Genomic DNA, 23,698 nt, shown 5'->3' with positions numbered 1-23,698 from the left:
GGAGTGGGCTTTGCCATCAAAAACAATCTCCTAGCCTCGGTTGAACCTCCCACAGGGGGCACTGAGCGTCTCTTGTCCATCCGCCTCACCACTGCTTCAGGTCCTGTCAACATCATCAGTGTCTACGCCCCAACTCTCACGTCGTCAGAAGACGCGAAGGATCATTTCTATGGGCAGCTGGACGAACACATCAGAGGATGCCCCAAAAGCGAACCACTATTCCTCCTCCGCGACTCTAATGCCAGAGTAGGTGCGGACCGCGAGTCATGGCCTACCTGCCTCGGATATCATGGCACTGGAAAGACCAACGAAAACGGTCAGAGACTGCTGAAGCTATGCACCTACCATGGCCTGTGCGTCACAAAGTGTAAGCCACAACACAAAGTGTCATGGAAACACCCCAGATCTCATCACTGGCACCAACTCGACTTGGTCATCACCAGGCGCTCTGCCCTTAACAGCGTCCTCTCCACCAGAACCTACCACAGTGCAGACTGCGACTCCGACCATGCCCTCGTGAGCAGCATAGTGCGACTACAGCCACACATACTACACAGCTCAAAACCAAAAGGACGTCCTCGCATAAACACTGCGCAGATGTCAGTCCCTGCCAAGGTGGAGGAGTATGTGTCCGCCCTGGACAAGGCTCTCCAGGACCTGCCTGAGTACGACGCTACAGCCAAGTGGAACGCCATGAAGGATGCCATCTACAGTAAAAATAAGTCAACGTTTGGCAAGAAGGAACGACCCAGCCAGGATTGGTTCAATGCACACCTATCAAGGATGGAACCACAAATCGAGGATAAACGAAAAGCCTTCATAGCTTACAAAAAATGCCCTAATGAACGGACGCTTGCTGCTCTCAGAAGTGCCCGAAGTAACACCCAACGCATCTCTAGAATGTGTGCGAACGAGTACTGGCAACAACTGTGTGAAGGGATCCAGCGCAGTGCCGAGTCCGGACACATCCAAGGTATGTACAGTAGCATCAAGAAGGCTCTAGGCCTTACAGTGAAATGGGTCGCTCCCCTGAAATCTCTGACGGGAGAGAAGATCACAGACCGTGGGCAACAGATGGCCAGATGGGTGGAGCACTACTCAGAGCTATACTCCCGAGAAACGTCAGTCACCGATGCAGCCCTCAGCAGCATAAAGAATCAGCCCACCATGGAAGAGCTCGACAAATTCCAACCTTAGAGGAGCTCAGCAAAGCAATCGACTCCCATCCAAACGACAAAGCACCAGGTAGTGACAGCATCCCGCCCGAAGCTATCAAACGTGGAAAACCAACATTGATTAAACCACTGCACGAGCTACTTTGCCTCTGCTGGGAGGAAGGAGTAGTCCCCCAAGACATGCGAGATGCCACAATTGTGACCCTTTGCAAAAACAAGGGCGACCGCAGTAACTGTAATAATTACAAAGGGATCTCGCTCTTTAGTGTCGTTGGTAAAGTGTACGCCCGCATCATACTCAAAAGGCTGCAGTTGCTGGCGGACCGTGTGTACCCGGAATCACAGTGCGGCTTCAGAGCAGGCAGGTCGACAACAGACATGATCTTCTCACTACGACAACTCCAAGAGAAGAGCAGAGGGCAAGGTCAACCACTCTACATGATGTTTATCGACCTCACCAAGGCCTTTGACTTGGTCAGCAGGAAGGGCCTTTTTGAACTTCTCAGTAAGATTGGTTGCCCCCCAAAACTCCTCAGCATGATAATCTCTTTCCATGCAGATATAAAGGGAACAGTCCTGTATGATGGATCCTCCTCAACCTCCTTCCCAATTAACAGCGGCGTGAGGCAGGGCTTCGTGCTGGCACCAACACTTTTTGGGATCTTCTTCTCCCTGCTCCTGTCCTACGCCTTCGACACGTCCACGGATGGCATATATCTACACACCAGGTCCGACGGGAGGCTGTTCAACCTGGCACGACTGAGCTCAAAGACCAAAGTGAGAGCTGTGCTCATCAGGGAGATGCTTTTTGCAGATGACACCGCTCTTGTGGCCAACACCGAGGAAGCCCTCCAGAGACTGGGAGACCGTTTTGCTGATGCCTGCATGAAGTTTGGTCTCACCATCAGTTTGGAAAAAACAAATGTCAGTGTGCAAGATACCACCATTGCCCCTTCCATCAAAATCAACGGTGTCACCCTGGAAGCAGTCAACAACTTTACCTAACTAGGGTCAACCATCAGCAACACTCTCTCGATTGATATGGAGTTGGACAGAAGGCTTGGAAAGGCAAACACCATCATGGCTTGATTAACGAAGAGGGTGTGGGAAAACAACGCGCTGACACAGCACACCAAGGTCCGAGTCTACCAGGCCTGCGTTCTCAGCACCCTTCTATATGGAAGTGAGACCTGGAGTACCTACAAGAGGCAAGAACGCCGGCTCAACTCCTTCCATATACGGTGCCTAAAACGTATCCTGAAAATCAGCTGGCAAGACCGTGTTCCACACAGCGAGATCCTTCAGCGTGCAAGTACCCGCAGCATGTACTCGTTGCTGATTAAACGCCGCCTTCGAGGGCTGGGACACATCCCACGCATGGAGGATGGAAGGCTGCCAAAGGACATCCTATATGGACAGCTGGCCACTAGCATGAGAAGAGTCGGACGCCCCTCACTCCGTTTCAAAGTTGTGTGCAAGAGGGACATGAAGGCATGCAACATTTCACCGGATGGCTGAGAAGAGCTGGCCGAGGACCGAGGCACCTGGAGACTGATGGTAAACAATGGCATATCAGTCGCTGATGCGAGGAGAGGCCAGTTGGCGGCAGAGAAACGTAAGAGAAAGAAGAACGCAGCAGCAACCACAGTAACGCAGACTTCCCAGTATGTCTGTACCAACTGCAATAGGGACTGTCACTCACGTATAGGCCTGCACAGCCACAGCAGACGATGCCAACAGAGACAGACAACACCCCAAGGGCGTTGTTCGCATGGTCTTTCGAGAATGAGTCGCCAATGAATGAATGAATGAATGAATGAAGAAAAAATTGGAATGGGTGTGATGCATATATTAACTGAAAGAAAAATTGAGGACTTTAATTGACGTGACTCTTTTAGACTGAACAGAACATCATCATCTCTCTCTCTCTCTCTCTCTCTCTCTCTCTACAGACCTAGAACATACATTGAAGCAGATTATACAAGAGAAATAAAAGTATTAACGAGAAATATATTACCTTCTCAAATTTGCTAGCAACTGATTGTATTTTCTTTAACTATGAAACACAGTTATAGTTCTTTAATTTTTTTTAAACTTTAGTCACAATTTTTTTAAGTGGCTATTTTACATACAGTGACTTAAATTTGTGAACTATTAAGTATGCAAGATGCGTAAACTGTCTTAAAATCATACATTCTGAGAATTAAGATTTATGGCTACTTTCTGCTAAAATATTTATGAAATTATTCGGTGAAGAAAGAAAATATACTTACAAAAACCTTTGAATGAGTCAAACGGAATATCGGAAATGTGTATTCTTTGGAAACAAGTTTGCATTTTCCGTCATGGACTCCTACGGTAGTATCCCCGATTGCAGGTCCATACTGAAACTGCAGTGCTGAAATATGTCATTAAAAGAACTGCATGTATTCATTTTTGTATTTTCCGTATAAGGCTATCATATAGTTTTCATGTATACTGATAAATAGTCGAAGTTCTAACAATAATAATAATAATAATAATAATAATACTAATAATAATGTAAGAATCTTTAAAGAACCCATTCCATTTGTTCTGTACGGTATATTTACAGCATAATATCTTCATGTATTCAAGTAATTTATGCAGTCAAACTTGGTATTATCAATTGTAGCCGAGACACTGTCATATTCCATGTTCCATGAAAAATAGGAATACCAATTTGTAAGGACTTATTATTTCATCATGGTATTGCGTGAAACTTTAAACTAAAGTGGGCATGATAATTTTTGTTGACCATTTCATTGTATGGGATTCAAATAAATGAACTGGTGCCTCAATATAGTTTCTAGAATCAGATTCCGTATGATGTTTATTCCTTCTAACAATAATACCATTTTTTTTCTGCGTACCACAAAACTTTCCTAAGTGCAAATTCTAAACAGATTTGATAAGTGTATCATGGAAAAAAGGCGGACAAAAGAGGGCAAACGTTTTGATACTTGTATTCAACAGTTACATTTTCTTGACAGCGATGCCAAAATGGCCAGGATGGCTACATTTCCATAGACTCAGAACAATTGTATACTTTTGATATTTATTGTCGATTAGCATAAAACAATATAAAAGTTATTGCAACTCTTGAAAGTACGCCTTGACAATAATAGGTCATACTTTCCTGAAAGTAGAATGTTTAGACCTTCCTAAAAATAGAATATCATATTATGTTCAATTTATTCAATATGTAACGTACCATGTAATTAAGTATTGACTCTTACCTTCAGATCCGTCTATAACGACATCTGAAAATAGGTACAAGTTATGAATATTACATTGAAAACAATACAAGAATTGAGAACATAAATATAACGTTGAGATAAATGTGAAATGACCACAATAAAATGTTATGATTTTCTTAATAAACAAATACATAACACTATAACGCTCCTATAAAAATGGATTCGCATAAACAGCAAAATTTGAAGCCAAGTTCTGGAATTTGAAGTGCTTAGCGATGTAAGGTGGACCTGAAATTTTGATTGGATTTGTTTACGACGTTTACGGCATCATCTCAAATACATGTACTTACTGAACAAAATATAAGAAACTATACTACGAATGATAGTAAATTTAAATGCATTAAATGTAAACTGTTTTTTCATATAATTCTTTATGTATGTATGTATGTATGTATGTATGTATGTATGTATGTATGTATGTATGTATGTATGTAAGAATGTATGTATGCATGTTATATATGTATGAATGTATGGAGGTATGTATGTATGGAGGTATGGAGGTATGCATGTATGTGTGTGTGCATGTATGTATGTATGTATGTATGTATGTAGTTAGGTAGGTAGGTAAGTAGGTAGGTAGTCAGGTAGATAGGTGCATGTATGTATTTGTGTATGTTCGAGCGTGTATGTATGTATGTATGTATGTATGTATGTATGTATCTATGCATGTATGTATGTATGTACTCACCGGGTGATACAATTAAATTGATACATCGTTGTTGACTAGTTAGTCTGCAATGAGAAGTTCGTAGACCTTAAACTTGCATAAAATACAAAAGTAAATTGAAATGTCTTTCTCATCATTGATTTGCATTTATAGGTGTAAAGTATTGTGCTATATTCCAGCTATGTAAGTAACCATCTTAATATAATGTATATCGGATAAAGGTAGGAGTGTCCAGTCAGGTGAAACATTCATTTGGGATAGCAATAAACTGCTAAATTTAGCCCAACGTGATATTTGCCTAAGGGTGATTCTAAAATTACATACAAATTTTTAAAACAGAAAGCAATCGAGTCCCTGGCTGAAAAGGCACGAAGTCTCGGCGGGGAAATAATATAAAATCACTTAATTACCGCAGTTCATCGGTAGCTGTAAAACAGAAGATGTGCATCTTGTTTGCATCAGAAGTAGAAGGCGTCCAGGTGATGTTGACATACCACGATCCTGGCACGTCGGAATACTCGGCCAAATTAGATTTTATGAAACCGCTCGGGGAGACTGTTGTAATCTCAACAATTCTGAAGATAAATCATTACTTATCTCAAACCAGATACACATCATTAAAGACAAATAAGGGATGCTAATCACTTGGTCATTGTTTCAATAAAAAGAAAAGTTTATGTTCTGTGTTAGAACCAGCAGTGATATTTCAGAAAAAAATTAATGTAGGTGTTAGTCTTAACAACGACTCTGTGTAATATTCGTCTTTCATGCAAGTACTGATTCGTATAAATATAGGAGAAGAACGCTGATATATTACATCTTCGTCATTTATGCTTGAAAATTCCTACCAGACTGAAAGCTCGTCAAGTCGACGGCATCACCTTACTGATATATGTGCAAAAATCGATCTTCTAAAAAAAACCCATTGTTATATTTGCTCATTCCTTATATATGTATCAATATTGCTGTAGATATTACACTGTTCAAAAATGCATGAGAATAAAAAATTTTAAGAAACTGCGACAAAGCATCAATCAAATCCTTTTTGTATATCAGAACCAAACGAAAAACCATAATGTTGAACAATACAATTCATAAGTTACCTTAGTTTAACATAGAAGTGCAAATAGAAAACTAACAGAGGCAAAGGCATTTAGAAAATACAGAAGATGTGACAAAGTTAATAATAGGCCTGATACGAATTAATAGACTTGATACTAATTAATAGGCTTGATACTAATTAATACGCTTGATGCTAATTAATACGCTTGATACTAAATAATAGGCTTGATGCTAATTAATAGGTGTGATACTAATTAATACGCTTGATACTAATTAATACGCTTGATACTAATTAATAGACTTGATACTAAGTAATACGCTTGATACTAATTAATAGACTTGATACTAATTAATACGCTTGATACTAATTAATAGGCTTGATACTAATTACTAGATTTGATACTAATTAATACGCTTGATACTAATTAATAGACTTGATACTAAATAATAGGCTTGATACTAATTAATAGACTTGATACTAATTAATAGGCTTGGTACAAATTAAAAGGCTTGATACTAATTAATAGGCGTGATACTAATTAATTGGCTTGATACTAATCAATAGGTGTGATACTAATTAATAGACTTGATACTAATTAATAGGCTTGATACTAATTAATAGGTGTGATACTAATCAATAGGTGTGATACTAGTTAATAGACTTTGTACTAATTAATAGGCTTGATACTAATTAATTGACTTGATACTAATTAATAGACTTGATACTAATTAATTGGCTTGATACTAATTAATAGTCTTGATACTAGTATACCTTTTAGTTTGGACGTTGCTGATGGCAACGATTTTATCAAAGTAAGCTTTATTGACATTAATGTACACAACATCTTGATCAGCTCTTGTAGGTGGTATAAATTCTGGTAGATTGTAGCACCCCTGACTCGTTGAATAAACATCTACCAAGAACTGTATTGGAACGCTGCTGTAGGGAACAGTGCCTCCAGTTGCTGGAAAGTCCTCAACTTGCACGGCCACTACGTAATAGCCTGCATTTTTGGTCGCTTGGTATGATATGGTGCACGTCTCCTATAACACATTGCAGTATTTCTTTGGAACATATATCTTCACTTCTACACGTTACATTACATATTTGAAAGTATTTTTTGGATAGGCTATCAACGTGAGGAGGTGTAAAATATTTGTATAAAACAAGACTATATACTTTAGTTCAGAATGTGACTAGTTCTTGAAAGAAAAACTATTGCTTGCACACGGTGCAACGACATCCCACCCATCTCCAGATAATAATACTCATATGTATATGTACACACTCACACATGCATACATACATACATACATACATACATACGTACATACATACATACATACATACATACATACATACATACATACATACATACATACATATTTCCAAGTTATTTGAGGTGATCGACAGCTTTCAGTTGAGTGTATTCGATATACACAATCTGGGGAGAGCGATGGTGCCTGGGACATGGTTGGCGAAGTACCTCTGTCTTAGTCAGACTGATAGTGACTCCGAAGAGTATCGAGGCTTCCGAGAAGCGAGTAACGATGATCTGGAGATCTGCTTCTGTGTGTGCCATGAGAGCACAGTAATCCTCGAAAAGTGCTTCAAGAATAAGTTTCTCCATTGTTTTGGACCTGTCTTTCAGTCGCCGAAGGTCGAAGAGAGAGCCATTCAGTCTGTACTTTAAGTACACTCCTTTCTGGCGATCACGTGTAGCATGGTTCAGGACACATGTGAAGAACAGGTTGATTAATACTGGGTCAAGAACACAACCCTGCTTCATGCCATTAGAAACATTGAATGGCTTGGAGACATCCCGGTTTTAGAATAACGAGTCCGTCATGCCGTCGTGGAAAAGTCGGATCATCCTAATGAACTTCCTAGGGCAACCGATTCGTGCTAATATGACCCAAAGTGCATCTCTGTTGACTGTATCGAAGGCCTTTGTGAGGCAATTCTTCTATATTTGTCTCACTGTGAAGATCATGTCGATCGTGCTCCGATCTGGTCTGAATCCATATCGAGACTTTCGTAGAAGGTCTCCTTGTCTTCTTCGCTGCGGGTCATACCAACTGATGAAGGTGAGATACCGTAACTTAGAGAGGGTGACGCGGAGTTTCAACAAACGTTCTTTCCCATGCATAGGAACCACTGAAAATAGACGCAAAAGTGCAGTACGAATGGCAAAACCGACTCCATGGATTCTCTGTTCAATTCCTGTTTTCCCCTTCCAGAAGAAGGTGTAGCGACCCTTGGGTACGCAGACAGATCCTGCAATGGCTAGACGTGTCTCGCTAAGAGCTGCAATGTCAATCTTGTATCGGCCCACATCTCTGGCTATGAGGGCTGTTCTTCTCTGATGCCTGGGTATATCTTCTTTGTCCACGAGCGTGCGTACGTTCCATGTGCCGATAATGAGTTTGGTTTGTTCATGCTTATAGTGTCGTCCACATTAAGGGTTAACTGCCAACCGCGGATATCCGTCCAGATATGGTTATAGGAGAGGCCATTTTTAGGACACGATTTCTTGTCCCTTGCCTTACTACGGTGAGCAGTGCTGACCTAAACATGGCTGCTCAATAGCCTGGGATGCTGCCGGACTTCTTTTGCTCTCCTGGTTCAAAGACAAACGACCACTTGTACACAGACCGCCTCCGTATAGGTTTGGAACTATGAGTGCCAGTAGTAACCTCTACCCTCCGCTTCGTTTCTCCTCCATCGCCATTGGACTTTGAAGATGCGCAGAGTAGAAAGAAAGAGGACGCAGAGGTTTGAGTGACGAGCGTTACACAAGAAAAACCTGCGCGTGAAGTATATCATGGTGAAGAGGCTGTTGCGCTGGAACAACCTCACCCTCTCGGCCGCAGAAGTCGGATTCAATATCACGATAAGTTGTTACGGCTGGCAACTTCTCTGCATACAGTCTATATCCAGGTCTTATTTTGTGCTCCGACGTGCCCTCTGCACTCCACAGTGCACTGCTGAACCGCCTTCTTGCCCGATAGATTTTCTGATTGATCTCATCCGCCCAGTCAGCCGGAGCAATCGGAAGGTTCGAGACCTACATACATACATAAATACATACAAGCGGCGACTCCGAGTTGGCCGAGTGGTCTAAAGCGTTCACCGTTCCGGATCACTACCATCTCAACTCTGTCTGCGTGGGTTCGAGTCCAAGGCTCGGCTAGCGTGGATACGTGGGAAAGCCTGCCAGTAGCTTCTCGTGGGTGGGTGGTTCTTCCCTGGGTTTTCCAGGGTTCTTCCTCCAACAGTTATACTGGCCGCCATGTATAGCCTATCTTGTGCTGAAAAATGGTATTAAACCTCAGAACAACAACAACAAAAAATGCACACAAACACACACACACACACACACACACACACACAGATGCATACATACATGCATACATACATACATACATATATACTTTTCGAATTTAATTCGGCAAATCATTATATGACATACCGTAAAATAGTCCCAAGGAAGCCTGATTCTGCGTGTAATATGTTTGCAGCTACGCGTTCATATTCCGATAGTCTGTACATTTTGTCACCAGGACCATTCAGTTTCAAATTAACGTGTCTTCTAGCATAATTCGTATTTTGCAAACTTAAAAAGATGCTATCATCTTCATGTTGGTTTATTTTAACATTCGATTTATTTTTATTCACACTAAAAGTTTTTTTTCCTTCGGTTTATTTCAAGAATGAGGACATATGCATTATTTTCTATTGTTTTCTAAAAGTTATATCATAATAAATTATTCCAAAACATGATTATATTTATAATCAGAATAAAACAAAACAAGCAAAACTCCAATGTAAGAAAGAGATAGCAACATGTATCACAGGGCAAAATCCTTCATTTAATCCATTGTAAAATCTGACGAAAAGTGTCATATTACACTCATGACAGTAAGTGAGAAAACTTTTCAATGACATCTTTTTAAAACTTTTCGTGTACCTAATATAGTCGAATGTTCTGCTTATTTCAACATAAACACTTCCTGGATGTACAAAGTTTTAGTAGCCGTCGACAATTTCAGTAACATCAATAGTATTTTGTTGTTCTGCTCTATATGTGATTTCTGATTAAATAAAAACTGTTGTTCCTGTGGGTTTAATGCCGTTTCTCAGCACGCGATATGCTATATATGTCGGCCAGTATAAATGGTGGAGGATAAACCCGGGAAAAGACTGGGAAGAAACAACCGACCTACAGGAAGTTACCGATAAGCTTTCTCACATACCCACAATGGCTAGATAAGGCGAGCACGTTAAGACCAGAGGGACACACCGGGTGAGGGTGTTTTTTTTTTTTTTTTTTTTTTTTTTAAAAAAAATAAACTTTATGATTATGTATAGTAAACAGTGTACGATTCTGTTTTCTAGATTACTTTCTTTCTTACATTTTCATCGAGATTATATTCAGCGGAATTCCCTCTCCTCTTGAGCCACATAGAGTTTCAAACAAAGCCATAACAGTTATAGTCTCTCTCTCTCTCTCTTAAGTTCAACTTTGTAGTAAATAATTTTGTTAATTATAGAATTAATAGATTATAATTTTAATATAATAAATTTGGACCAATGGAGCAGTTTTGGACCAGTTTAGGTTAATATAAAGCGACTTGACCATTTCCTTAATCGTACATATATTACTCTTTAACTTTCGTCATGCAAAAATTAGTTATCCCATTGTTAGTAAATGTACCCACCCCCAGATATTTAAAAAAATGAATTAAAAACTAATTCATAAACATCTGTGCAGCTTTTTGGGAATAGAAGCACTATCTGTATACAACAAACAGCAACAATGTGGAGGGGCCTGGCAACCGTATAATCATATAACTATATTATATAGGTCGTAACAACAACATCAACAGTATCAACAACAACAAAAACAGCAGTACTACTACAACAACTACTACTACTACAAATAATAATAGTAATTATAAGTAAATGAATCAGTAAATAAATAAAAAATAAATAAATAAAAAACATAAAAATGAAAATCAGGTTGAAACTCTGTTTAATTCAGGTGCCCCTTCGATGAATGCGTAATGTAATTTTCCTGTCTTTCTGCTAATGTGTTGATAATAAACCCTGTTACAGCTCCACGGTCTTACACTAAGCAACATAAAAGAGCGAAAACCTATAAGTTTTGTAAAATTCAAGATTTCAATGGAATACTAAGTGAAAATTTAAAAATAAAACAAGTATTTTGAATTAAATATGTTATGTTATATCTATATTTGTTAAAAATTCCTGGTATATAATTTCTAATTTTTATTCATTACTGTAAACTTTAGCGATTTTTTTATATCTTGATTTCATGCGTATATAGGGTATATTTTAAGATATCAAAGAATGTAAAAGTGTACAGGATCTATAAATAGATGCCTACGCATGTGTTGACAATTACTAATAATAGAAGTATTAGTAAATATGTTTACGAGGTTCGGTCTTTTTCCCATTTGACAGACCAGTCAGGTGGTATCTTAAAAGAAGTAATTTATTCCTACTGGATGACTTATGTCACGTGAATAGGTATTTTGAAATGGTAAATTGAGGCGTACGATCTGTCACGTGGGGTATACTGCGACATAATTTTGTAATAGACTATTGTAGGTATATATAAGGAAAGAACTCAGCAATGAGACTGATTCCTATTTTGGAGTCATTCTTATTTCTGATGTCCAGGTTGTAACATCAAGTCTGCTGACGTGTTTTATATTATACTTAGACATTGTTCGAGAGGAAAATCATTCGCTTGCGCTGTTCAGTGGAAATTGAAACTGCAAATTTTTGGAACTACACTATTATTCTGGAACTACTGTAAATTATTCAAAGAAGTTCTGGACTACGCAGTATTGACTACATTACGATTAGTGAGGGACCAGTCTATTTCCTGTTCTGAAATTTATAAGGAACCTTTCATTTTTTCTGACATTCATATACTTTTTCAGGATTATTTTGTATTCAATTTATAATTCTGGACGTTCCTTAATATTTCATTAATAACTTTGATAATTAAATTAATTGTTAAGTTTAGCAAAATTTGTTGGCTTGTATTCTTTCTGTCACTTTGTTTATGACCTTACGATCGTAACAAATCCCAAATAGTCCTGAACGTTCCATCACAAGTCCAACATATTAGAGTATTCGAACGAATTCCAGTAAATTCAAGTAGTGTTCCAAATAAATTTCAATTTTAAATGCACTGATGTACCAATTACCTTGAATAGTGTTTATGTGTTAACAACTAAATTTGCTTCCACTAAGACTGATGTTAAGATATGGAATACAGAAGGTCTGTTTTCTCCCTCAAAAAAACAAAAAAACAAAGACATGATAACTGAACCAGGATGAGGGTGATTTACCTAATTTATAAACAATACTCCTTCTAGAAAGTTTCAAGCTAAACAAGCTACATAAGGATATTTACCTACAAATAATAATGATATTAAAATATATTCCAAAATCAAAGACAAGACTTATCTATGGAATATATTGTTTAAAAAGAGGAGACATTAGTAAACTGATCCACTAAATTATGGATAAAGGGCGATCAAATTAAATGTACATAATCATGGACGAATGACAGCATACAATGCAAATTAGATATACATAACTATAAAATGTATGTGTGCGCGCGCACGTGTGTGTGTGTGTGTGTGTGGATTGCAGTGGTGAAGAGCAGTGAGTTTAATATAAATTAAGAATGAATCTAAAATATGTGTGTGTGTGTGTGTGTGTGTGTGTGTGATTTATATTTTTAACGTAGCTTTAACAATTTTCCAGTCATATCGCTACGATGTCTGCAGTGTGGCAGTTTAAAGTGATGTCTAGCACTGGGGCATCATGCCGCAGACATGTAGCATGATGTCCCACCCAATCACACGATCCTGACAACATGCTGACCAGTCCAAACACTAACCTCTTAATGCTAAGCGCCTAGCAAGGTAGCTGTTAGTACCATTTTTAGAAGTCTTTGGTATGACTCGGCCGGGGTTCGAACCCAAGACATCCCGCATCCGATACGGACGCTGTAACCACTCTAGATCTAAAATGACAGAAACCCCCAACCCCAAAGAAAACACTTTTGCAATAATCGTACATGGATGGTTTTATATATATTTCCTTGCTTTCCCAATCTCTTATGCTCCCTTAGAGACATTTTAATTTCTGAAATTATCTGAAAGTTGATTTTTCATGCTATTAAGAGAATACATATCTGAGATAAACGTATTATTTATTTTAAAAAAAACTTTCGTATTAGGAAACAAAAGTTGCCTTTATGGTACCGTTAATACATTAAAAATACATAGAGAGATACATAGAGAAATACAAACCTCGTTCAAAACCGCTTCAGGGAAGGATAAACAGATGTCGGCACATTCTTCAGATCCATTGGACCAACGACATCGTACAGTGTCACCATCAGGATCCGAGACTGAGATGAAATAATAAATACGGCTTTGCTTGTCTTTTTGTTTTTATTTTTATTTTGCTTGGATGTTGAAAGAATGTATTATTTGAGCCTGAAACGGTCTTATAAGGATTGCACGATTTTGTTTGCTATGTTTCAAATGCTTTGTACATTGGGCAAGCGTATTTGTTTTAGCACAATGGTTGCTAATTATGTACCTTTATTCTGGGTCAAATGTAAATGACACGAGCAGTTTTCTTTGCGCAAGTCGTTCTCAATCTACGACTTGACATTTGCAGAGGATATTTGTAGCCTGAGAAAAAAAAACACTTATCTATGACAGGAGTTCTACCGAAAAAAGTAAACAGGAGGATGACCGCATCAATTAGACAAGGAAGCAATAATAATAAACTCTTTCCATATTTTGCATTTCCACAATTATCTACTCTAACATCATTTACATGAATGAATAGCGAAACTTGCATTCTAGATTATGACAGAAGCATAGTGAAATTCCTATATGTTATTTGGGAAATATGAATTTAGGGCACCGCTGTACTTATATGTTACGTGTGCAAAAAAAAAAAAAAAAAAAAAAAAAATAAACAAAAAAAAACTACAAAAAAAACAAAACTTATGGGATCCACATATTGTTATTACATCATAAGAAAGAAAGCAAACGTTTTAATGTTATTTGGATGCTTAAAGTTTTACCTAGAAGATTTATTGTGGCATTACATCCATGAGCGACTCGGACTATCGGTGATATACTTGTAGAGGGAGAAGAATTTATTTTTCCCGTGTCTTCTCTTCTACTCACAGTTCCCCTTGCTTGCAAAGACCATGAGCTTCCTCCCATTAGAAGAGGGATCCAGCAACAACCGGAAAATCTTTCAATAAAGAAGGAGCAGATGATAAGAAAATTGATTTGAGACAATTCTATTGTAATGTGGTATACTTCATACAACATTTAAAAGTCCGCAATGGAAGCAATTAAAATATGTCTAGTCACTATTTCACTCTAATATAATCCTTTATGACCAGATGTTTCGAAAGGTTATTGTCGTTAGCAATATTTGCTATATAAAAAGTATTACATGTAAATGTAAAACACATGCTGATAGTTGCTCCGTTTTCAACTATAGGTTTCCATCGAAAGTATCTTTCTTGCTGTCGCTATGTCCGTTTCCACAAGAGTGGATGAACTTATAAGTATTTTGTATGAGTAACGCAATCATCTATATACGCAATACGCTATATACGGAAATAGCTATATACGCAATTAGCTATACATGCAAGACGCTCTATACGCTATTAGCCATATAGGCAATACACTATATACACAATAAGGCATATACGCATTATGCTATATCCGCAAATATCCTTATACGGAATAAATTATATGCACAATAAGCTATATACGCAATAAACAATATATGCAATTAGCTATCTACGCAATAAACTATATACGCAATTAGATATATACACAATTAACTATATAAGCTGTTATGCAGATTTAATTTGTTTGTTTAAATTTCTTTTATTCCATTACTTGCTAATGTAATGTAAATTGTTTACTGTGTTTGACATTGTCCAGAATTTATATTTTAATATTTTTTAAATTTTCTATTTACGATGTAAGCAATTGTCCATAATTTAATTTTTAAGTTTTTTTTAATTTTTTTTTATTTTCGATGTAAACAACTATTAATAGAAACATTGTATCTAGTTGCTGACCTTATTCCAAAGTCAGTGAAAGTTTTAGTAAAAAAATGTTTAAATTTTTTAAATTATCTTTCTCAGAGTAAGAATTAATAAGTTGAGTCAAGGTCATACTCTACGTGTCATTAAGCATGCGTCAAATAGTAAACAAACTTCTATCTTTTTCCGGAAGGATGAACTTTTGATCGCCATCAGGGAATCTGTTTTTCATTTTAATTAGGTGTATAACAGGTGTATTAATAAAAGCTAGTCAGTCGGGCTAAAAATATTTGACACATTAAATTGTATTATGTTCTGTCCAGTTTGGGCTGAATTTTAATTTTTCTTCAAATTATTGAATTCAAGTGATTGTTTTCCCTGGAAATACAAAAGTGCTCTAATAATTCATGAACAATGACATTTACTAGAATTTATATGGAATTCAAAAACTGGAATAATATTTTCTGTGATTAAACAAGAGACTGTTGACACATTAGTACAACGCCAACTATTACAGATACGCAATAAACTGTATACGCAATTAGCCATTTACGCAATACACTACATACGCAATTAACTACATACCCAATAAGCCATATATGCAGTAAGCTATATACGCAATTAGCCGTAAACGCGTTAGGCTATATACGCAATTAGCAATATACGCAATAAACTATAGACGCAATTAGCTTTATATGCAATTATCAATATACGCAATGAACTAAAGACTAGCTTTATACGCAATGAGCATATACGCAGTTAGGTATATACGCAATACTCTATATACGCAGTACGCTATATAAGCAATTAGCCATATCCGCAATATGATTTATAAGTAATTTGCTATATACGCAATAAACTATATACGCAATTAGTTATATTCGCAATTAGCTATACACGCAATTAGCTCTATACGCAATTAGCTATATACGCAATTAGCCATATACGCAATAAACTATATAAGCAATAAGTTTATATACAATCAGCCATATACGCAATACGTTACATACGGAATTAGCTAAATAAGCAATGCCCTATATATCCAATTAGCCATATACGCAATACGCTTTATACGCAATTAGCCATATATGCAAGACGTTATATACGCAATTAGCCATATACGCAATAAACTATATACGTAATTAGCTATATATGCAATAAGCTATATATGCAATTAGTTAATACACAATTAGCTATATACGTAATTAGCTCTATGCAAAAAACGCTATATACGCAATGCGCTATATATGCATTTAGCCACATACGCAATAAACTATATACGTATTTAACCTTATACACTACATACGAAATTAGATATATATGCAATAAACTATATATGGAATTAGTTATATACGCAATTAGCTATATACGCAATAAACTATATACACAATTAGCTATCTATACAATAAACTATGTACGCAATTATATATATATATATATATATATATATATATATATATATATATATATATATATATATATATATATATATATATATATATATATATATATATATATATATATATATATATATATATACGCAATTAACTATATACGCAATATGCTATACTGGCAATACGCTATATACGCAGTTAGCTTGTGCGCAATGCGTTGTATACGCAATTAGCTATATACGAAAGACGTAATATACGCAATACGCTATATATGCAATTAGCCATATATGCCATTAGCTGTATACGCAATACGCTCTAAACGCAATTATCCATATATGCCATTAGCTATGTACGCAATACACTCTATACGCAATTAGCCATATACGCAATACGCTATATACGCAATACGCTATGTACGTAATAAACTATATACGCAATAAACTATATACGCAATAAGCTATATACGCAGTTAGCCATATACCCAAAACGCTATATACGCAATTAGCTATATAGCCAATTCGCTATATACGCAATAGGTTATATAGGCAATACGTTATATACGCTAAATACACAAATAGCTATATACGCAATGCGGTATATATGCAATTATCCATACACGCAATAAGCTATATACGCAATCAGCCATATACGCAATACGTTAGATACACTGTTAGCTATATACACAATTAGCTTTGTATGCAACCAGCTACATACGGAAACTTTAAGGAATGAAAAATTAACAAACAAAAATTTTTATTCAGAGGCAAATATGAAGAATTCATACCCAAAAGTGAGTTCTGTAGAGGTAGTATTTAGATTGTAAACGAATGATCTAATCCCAGTAGTCCAGTCTTCAGATTCACTGAAATCCGTACAGTAATAATTCAGGTAGGACAGGATACCTACGCATCCTGTAACACACTGAAGTTGTCCTTCACCACTGAGCAGATTCCCAGATATAATATGAGTATTGTTACAGAAATGACCAGACGATCTTCTCCAAGTCACTCGGTAGGATATCTTGATCTATTGGTATATAATAATAATAATAATAATAATAAAAATAATAATAATAATAATAATAATAATAATAATAATAATAATAATAATTATTATTATTATTATTATTATTATTATTATTATTATTATTATTATTATTATTATCATTATTATCATCATTATTATTATTATTATTATTATTATTATTATTATTATTATTATTATTATTATTATTAATTTTTCTTTGGTGTTCTGATGTGGAACAAAGAGAAATGAAGCCAGCAACGATGTTTCCTACTTTTGTTGGTACATTATGCAACAATTATTTCCATTTTTTGTGTTCATCTTAAATCTTTCTTGTTTAAAAGCGACATTAATCCATATATATCAATCAAAAGTAAAGAATAATAATTATAAGGTATCTTTTGTGCAATGTTATCAAAATTGTGCCACGCTAACGAATTTAAGTTTCACATTATACTCAGAACTGTGCAATGCTAAAGAATTTACGCTTCACATTACAGTCAAGCAAAGAAGAAGCTATACGAGACCTCATTACTACATAACATTGAATAATAGATTACCTGTGATTGATATTCTGTTGGTGTCCATGTAAACATACCACCTCTAAAGTGTGATCCAAAGCAATATTCCACTGATAGCAGTAACACAATAACATTGAACAGAGACATTGTCACAGCTGCAGGAAATACAATATATATATATATATATATATGTAATAATTATATATATATATATATATATATATATATATATATATATATATATATATATATATATATATATATATATATATATATATATATATATATATATATATATATATATATATATATATATATATATATATATATTAATAACAAATAACGGATTGTCAATTTTTTTTATAAATATTTTTCACCCAAAACTTAATGTTAATTCAAATATTTTTTGTTTAATTTGAACAAAATATTTGTACATAGCGTTTCAAAATTTATCGTTCGTATATTATAAATTATTTTTTCTAAATTTTTGCAAAAACATTCTGTTCATATTTGTAATGTATTGTTCGAAACATTTTTTAATATTTGTAAAAGCTTGTAAATTCTTTAAATAATGTGGGAAAATATATTTATGACGAATAATACAAATTTGTTTGACATTTTATAAATGTTTTTTTCTAAGATTTTATTTCTGAAAAGTTTTGTTATACATTTGTTTTGAAACATTCTTAATAGAATTTTTAAAACATGTAGATTTGTTTTGCAAAGTTTTTGCATCTATTTCTGTCATGACGTTGCTTAATATATAACTTGTAATGGAATATCATACGTTTTGCAGTAATTGTTTTTAATATATGTTTGGTTTTCATAAAATTGTTTTTATATCTTTTTATAATTTTTTTTCTATATACACTTACTTTGCGTTAAAGATCTTCCATTAAAATATTTTGGAAAGATATCAACTAACATGTCATAATTATATTTCTCCAGCTTACCGTTTTTAGGGTGTGGCTACTTTCCTTTCAATTTATTAAAGTACATATGACAGATAAATATGTAATATTTAACCTTCAAATGGCATGCGATTTTTATTTTAAAATATTCATCAAGAGATGAAGTAACAAATTCAGATATTGCATATATAAGTTATTACTTTTGCCCGTTTTGTTTATATTATTTGAGGATATATTTTTAGTTATTATTGATTTGAAAATACATATTACTCAGGGCCATTAATAAATATTTCCGCATTTAAGAATTTTCCGACACATTTGAATGGAATATTTTAAACGCAACGAGTTTTAAAAACTATTAAAAAAATAGTTAGCACAATTTGTAACAAAGTGTTTGAAGAAAATAGAAAATTGTTCGTGAAAAGTAATTAAAAATTGGACTTAAATTTAGAGGAAAAATTAAAATGTTTGAAAAAAATTAAAAACGATCTTCAGTATCTTTCTTTTCAACCTACGACAAACTATGCACAAATTGCCGGCAATATAAGTTTTTATCGCTGTCTTAAGGAATAAAATTATAAAATTATACACTATTACCATGCAAAATAAAATTAAACGTGCCAAAAATAACAAATTTCTATATTCTTTTTTAAGAGTATTTGTCTCATTTAAAGTTGATCATAGCCTTATATGAATAATTCATTTTAATGTTGGGTTGATGTCTCGGAATTTATATCTATCTATCTATCCATCTATCTAGTGGGTCGGTGTTTTTTCCGGGGTTATCCCGGGTTATTCCTCCATCATTAATACTGGCCGCCATGTATGGTCCATCGTGTGCTGAAAATGGCGTTAAACCCTACAACAACTACATCTATCTATCTATCTATCTATCTATCTATCTGTCCGTCCGTCCGTCCGTCCGTCCATCCATCCATCCATCCATCCATCCGCCCATCTATCTATCTATCTATCTATCTATCTATCTATCTATCTATCTATCCAATCACCCATCCATCCATCCAACCATCCATCCATCTATCCATCCATCCATCTATCTACCTAACTACCTACCTACATACCTATCTGTCTACCTTTCTATCTATCTACATACCTACCTATATATCTATCTACCTACCCATCTATCTATCTATCTATTTGTCTATCTATCTATCTATCTATCTATCTATCCACCCACCTAACTAACTACTACCTACAGAGCTATCTATCTATCTATCTATCTATCTATCTATCTATCTATCTATCTATCCAATCACCCATCCAACCACCTATCCATCCATCCATCTATCTATCTACCTACCTACCGACCTATCTAATCACTGTCTAATCATTGTAGCTATAGCTACATCAACTGAACTGCACCAAAGAGACTCTAGCTTGATGAAGACACCAACAATCGGCAATCTTATATTTACACTTATTAAATATTCACCATTATACAACTCCTGGTAAGGGATACTTTTATCGAAACTGATCTAGAAGCGCATATCAGAATCGCATATGATTCTTTGTGATTCTTTGCAGTCTAATAATGGTTGATTGAAGGGACTCCTGATACGCTGAATTTATCGCAATGTACAATGTGAGTAGAATTATGGGGAGTCCAGGAAAAAGGAAAAAATAACAAATTAAAATGTGTATTTTTATTGTAAAATACTTATTCGGGATATATAACATAACTATCACCACTACTTTAAATTGATATGGGTTGTGGTATCGTACCTCTTTTCATGGCGGAATGACATCGGATCACGATGCACCCCTACCAGTCTCACAAAATCCAACGTACTTCCACTACCACACTCTACGAAATAAGCACCTCGATCAAGTTACTCTATCGTTCTTATTTTATCAGACTGGTGTGTGTGTTCGTGTGTGTGTGTGTGTGTGTGTGTGTGGAACAAGTCACATGGTTTGTGATGCGTCTCTTGGCTCGTAGGAAGAGCATTGGCTATAGCAGATTCAAACTTTACAATTAATTAAATACTGAATAAACAACCTTTACCTTTATTCGTCGAAAAAATGCTCCTGATTCCATTGCTTATCGGACCTGCCTACATGTTATAAATTGTAAAGTTTTACGCGGTGGGGATCGCAAAAGGATAAAGGTAAATGGGGTAAGATTCGTTCGGTGGAGGTACGTGTAACAAAACTATGACCAGATACAATAAAAAACAGTTCATGCTTTAGAAATGAAAATGTTGAAATAAATTTGTATGGATCTTACAACATAATCCGCGTGTATGACTAGATATAGAAAGATATGAACAAATAGCAAATAATCCGTATGTGTGACTAGATATACAAAGATAGGAAAAAATAGCAAATAATCCGCGTGTGACTAGATATAGAAATAAATGAACAATAGCAAATAATCCGCGTGTGTGACTAGATATAGAAAGATATGAACAAATATCACAAACTCAAGTTTTTCCACGTGATTTAGGCATGTATATAGTAACGTTTTACATCATCTCAGCACAATAGTGGCTATATAGTGCCAACTAGAGGTACATTTAAAAAAATTTCTCCATCAGAAAGTGAATGAAAGTGTATCTAGGGGTCCACACGATTCAAGTACAGGAAAGGATATTTCACAATATTTGAAAGTAAAGCACATTATCAGGGCTCAGTTGGAGGAAGTCGACAGAGTCTGTAATAATCACATTGTCCGTCCGTCCGTTCGTCATCTCTTTTTTCCCACTGTTTGATTTCTCATTAGACAACTTTACTGGTTATTGTTGGATTTTGTTCATATTTGATATGCAGGATTATGTTGATAACACCTCGAAAGATTTCGATCTCCATTTGTCTATATCATTATCTAGAAAAGTCATGACTCCTCCACCCCGGCCGAGTCATACCAAAGACTTATAAAAATAGTACTAACAGCTGCCTCGCTTGGCGCTCAGCATTAAGAGGTTAGTGTTAGGACTGGTCGGCCTGGTGTCAGGATAATGTGACTGGGTGGGGTATCATGCTACATGTCTGTGACATGCTGCCCCAGTGGTGGACAACGCTATAAACTACCACACTTCAGACTTCATTGCGATATGGCTGAATTCGTTTTAAAGCTATGTTTAAAATCCAAAATTTCCATTATGCAGCAGAACTTTGCAAAGGAATATTAGATTTCAACTAAATCTATCATTGTCTTTTTATATCGATAATATTTTGCATTAGTTTGATTTCTAGTATTCCACGTCATAACGGAGATAAGTTATGGTCCTAAAATGCCTAGTGTCCAAAACACTGCTCTCCTAATAAAAGTTCGTGCTATAAAAACCCTATCCAAGAGAATCGTAGGAGGCGAGGCTCTTAGCGATACACCAATCGCCGATAGGTCAATTTATCTTTTATCTTTTGTTTTAAGAGAAAGTAAAAAAAACCTCAACAAAACTGAACCTTCATTAGAAACAAGAGTTGCATATGGAGACAACAACAATAACAATAATAATAATAATAATAATAATAATAATGATAATGTGCAGGTGAGTAGAATTAGAAGAGGCAGATTTTAACTTATACCAAGCACTCGTTGGAAGTCTAACACCATATACAAGGAAAAACTCAGAGAAGACGGAGAAATGCGGGCTGTACTTTGGTAATGAAAAGATAATATTAGATAAAGTAGATCTTTAAAAATGAAAAAACAATGTATACAAAAGTTTGCATCTTTGCTATATCCTCGAGAACTAAATATAAAAGTTTCAATTATTCAACGGAATTAATCTTTATTATGTTGAGGCACAAAGAAAAACCATGTCCGAACTGATAGCCTTTAAACAGTCAAGACAAATATGAAATTAAACTTACCTACCTTTTCGTCTTCAGAAAATCAAAAGAAAAAATACTTTGAAGAAAATCAATGTTTCTCTCGAGCCATAGTTCTTTGCATTCAGTGGTCAATGTGTTGAATTAGGAAGTTACCAGACTTTATACATCAAGGATTGTATCGATTATTTGGACTGGAAGCCCATCTATGCTCTCCAAATTGATAGGTTAGACGGTTATAACGGATTTATTGTTTTCATGTCAGTTGTCGATCCTCGCCTTCTTTCACTGAGGTTTTCCACACCCTTCAGATTTGATGTCTAGTGTTAAGCATTGATACTTTCCTTAGCTCAATGGCTTTTAGTTGTATATCAATATGACTATATATAACTATATATAACTATATATAGCTAGTGTGCCGCGAAAGATTTGCAGGTGTGCCGTGGGAGTTTTGAAATATATTTAAAATTGCTAGCGTTTTGAAAACTTGAACATATCGAAAAATTTAATGGTAAATCAATGTCGCAAAAGTTAAAAAAGTAACATATATAAAAACGCGATCTATGTCTGTCTGTCATTCATTGGTTCCTTTCGTAACGCGAGACTTGTGAGAGATCTCGGGAAAACTAGATCGCTATAATTATAATAATAGTATAGTAATAAATACATGCAGACCATTATACAATGTTCTCAAATTTATTTCGTTTCATTATAAATAAAGAAATGTCAGAGAAG

General features: G+C 35.4%; 1 protein-coding gene across 2 annotated transcripts in view; it reads right to left on the bottom strand.

Moving 5' to 3' along the window:
* Positions 1–23,108, bottom strand: part of LOC149805626 (uncharacterized) — a 63,332-nt gene extending 40,224 nt beyond the window's left edge. The window contains exons 1-10 of one of the 2 annotated variants that reach the window (XM_089950261.1): positions 23,010–23,108; positions 18,297–18,412; positions 17,498–17,739; positions 14,333–14,508; positions 13,542–13,642; positions 6,955–7,226; positions 5,531–5,695; positions 5,142–5,185; positions 4,433–4,456; positions 3,449–3,573 (exon numbers count right to left, since the gene is read on the bottom strand). In XM_089950261.1, the coding sequence (XP_089806387.1) occupies positions 3,449–3,573; positions 4,433–4,456; positions 5,142–5,185; positions 5,531–5,695; positions 6,955–7,226; positions 13,542–13,642; positions 14,333–14,508; positions 17,498–17,739; positions 18,297–18,404 (1,257 nt within the window). In that variant the 5' untranslated portion in view covers positions 18,405–18,412; positions 23,010–23,108. Of the gene's footprint in view, positions 1–3,448; positions 3,574–4,432; positions 4,457–5,141; positions 5,186–5,530; positions 5,696–6,954; positions 7,227–13,541; positions 13,643–14,332; positions 14,509–17,497; positions 17,740–18,296; positions 18,413–23,005 lie in introns of both variants that reach the window. The other variant, XM_089950262.1, reaches the window with a different exon arrangement.
* Between the last annotated feature and the right edge of the window lie 590 nt (positions 23,109–23,698).

Source organism: Sinohyriopsis cumingii, chromosome 2, assembly GCF_028554795.1.
Source record: "Sinohyriopsis cumingii isolate HCF-2022 chromosome 2, ASM2855479v2, whole genome shotgun sequence".
NCBI lineage: Eukaryota > Metazoa > Mollusca > Bivalvia > Unionida > Unionidae > Sinohyriopsis > Sinohyriopsis cumingii.
The sequence above is the reverse complement of the archived record's forward strand: the minus strand, read 5'-3'. Positions and strand labels throughout refer to the sequence as shown.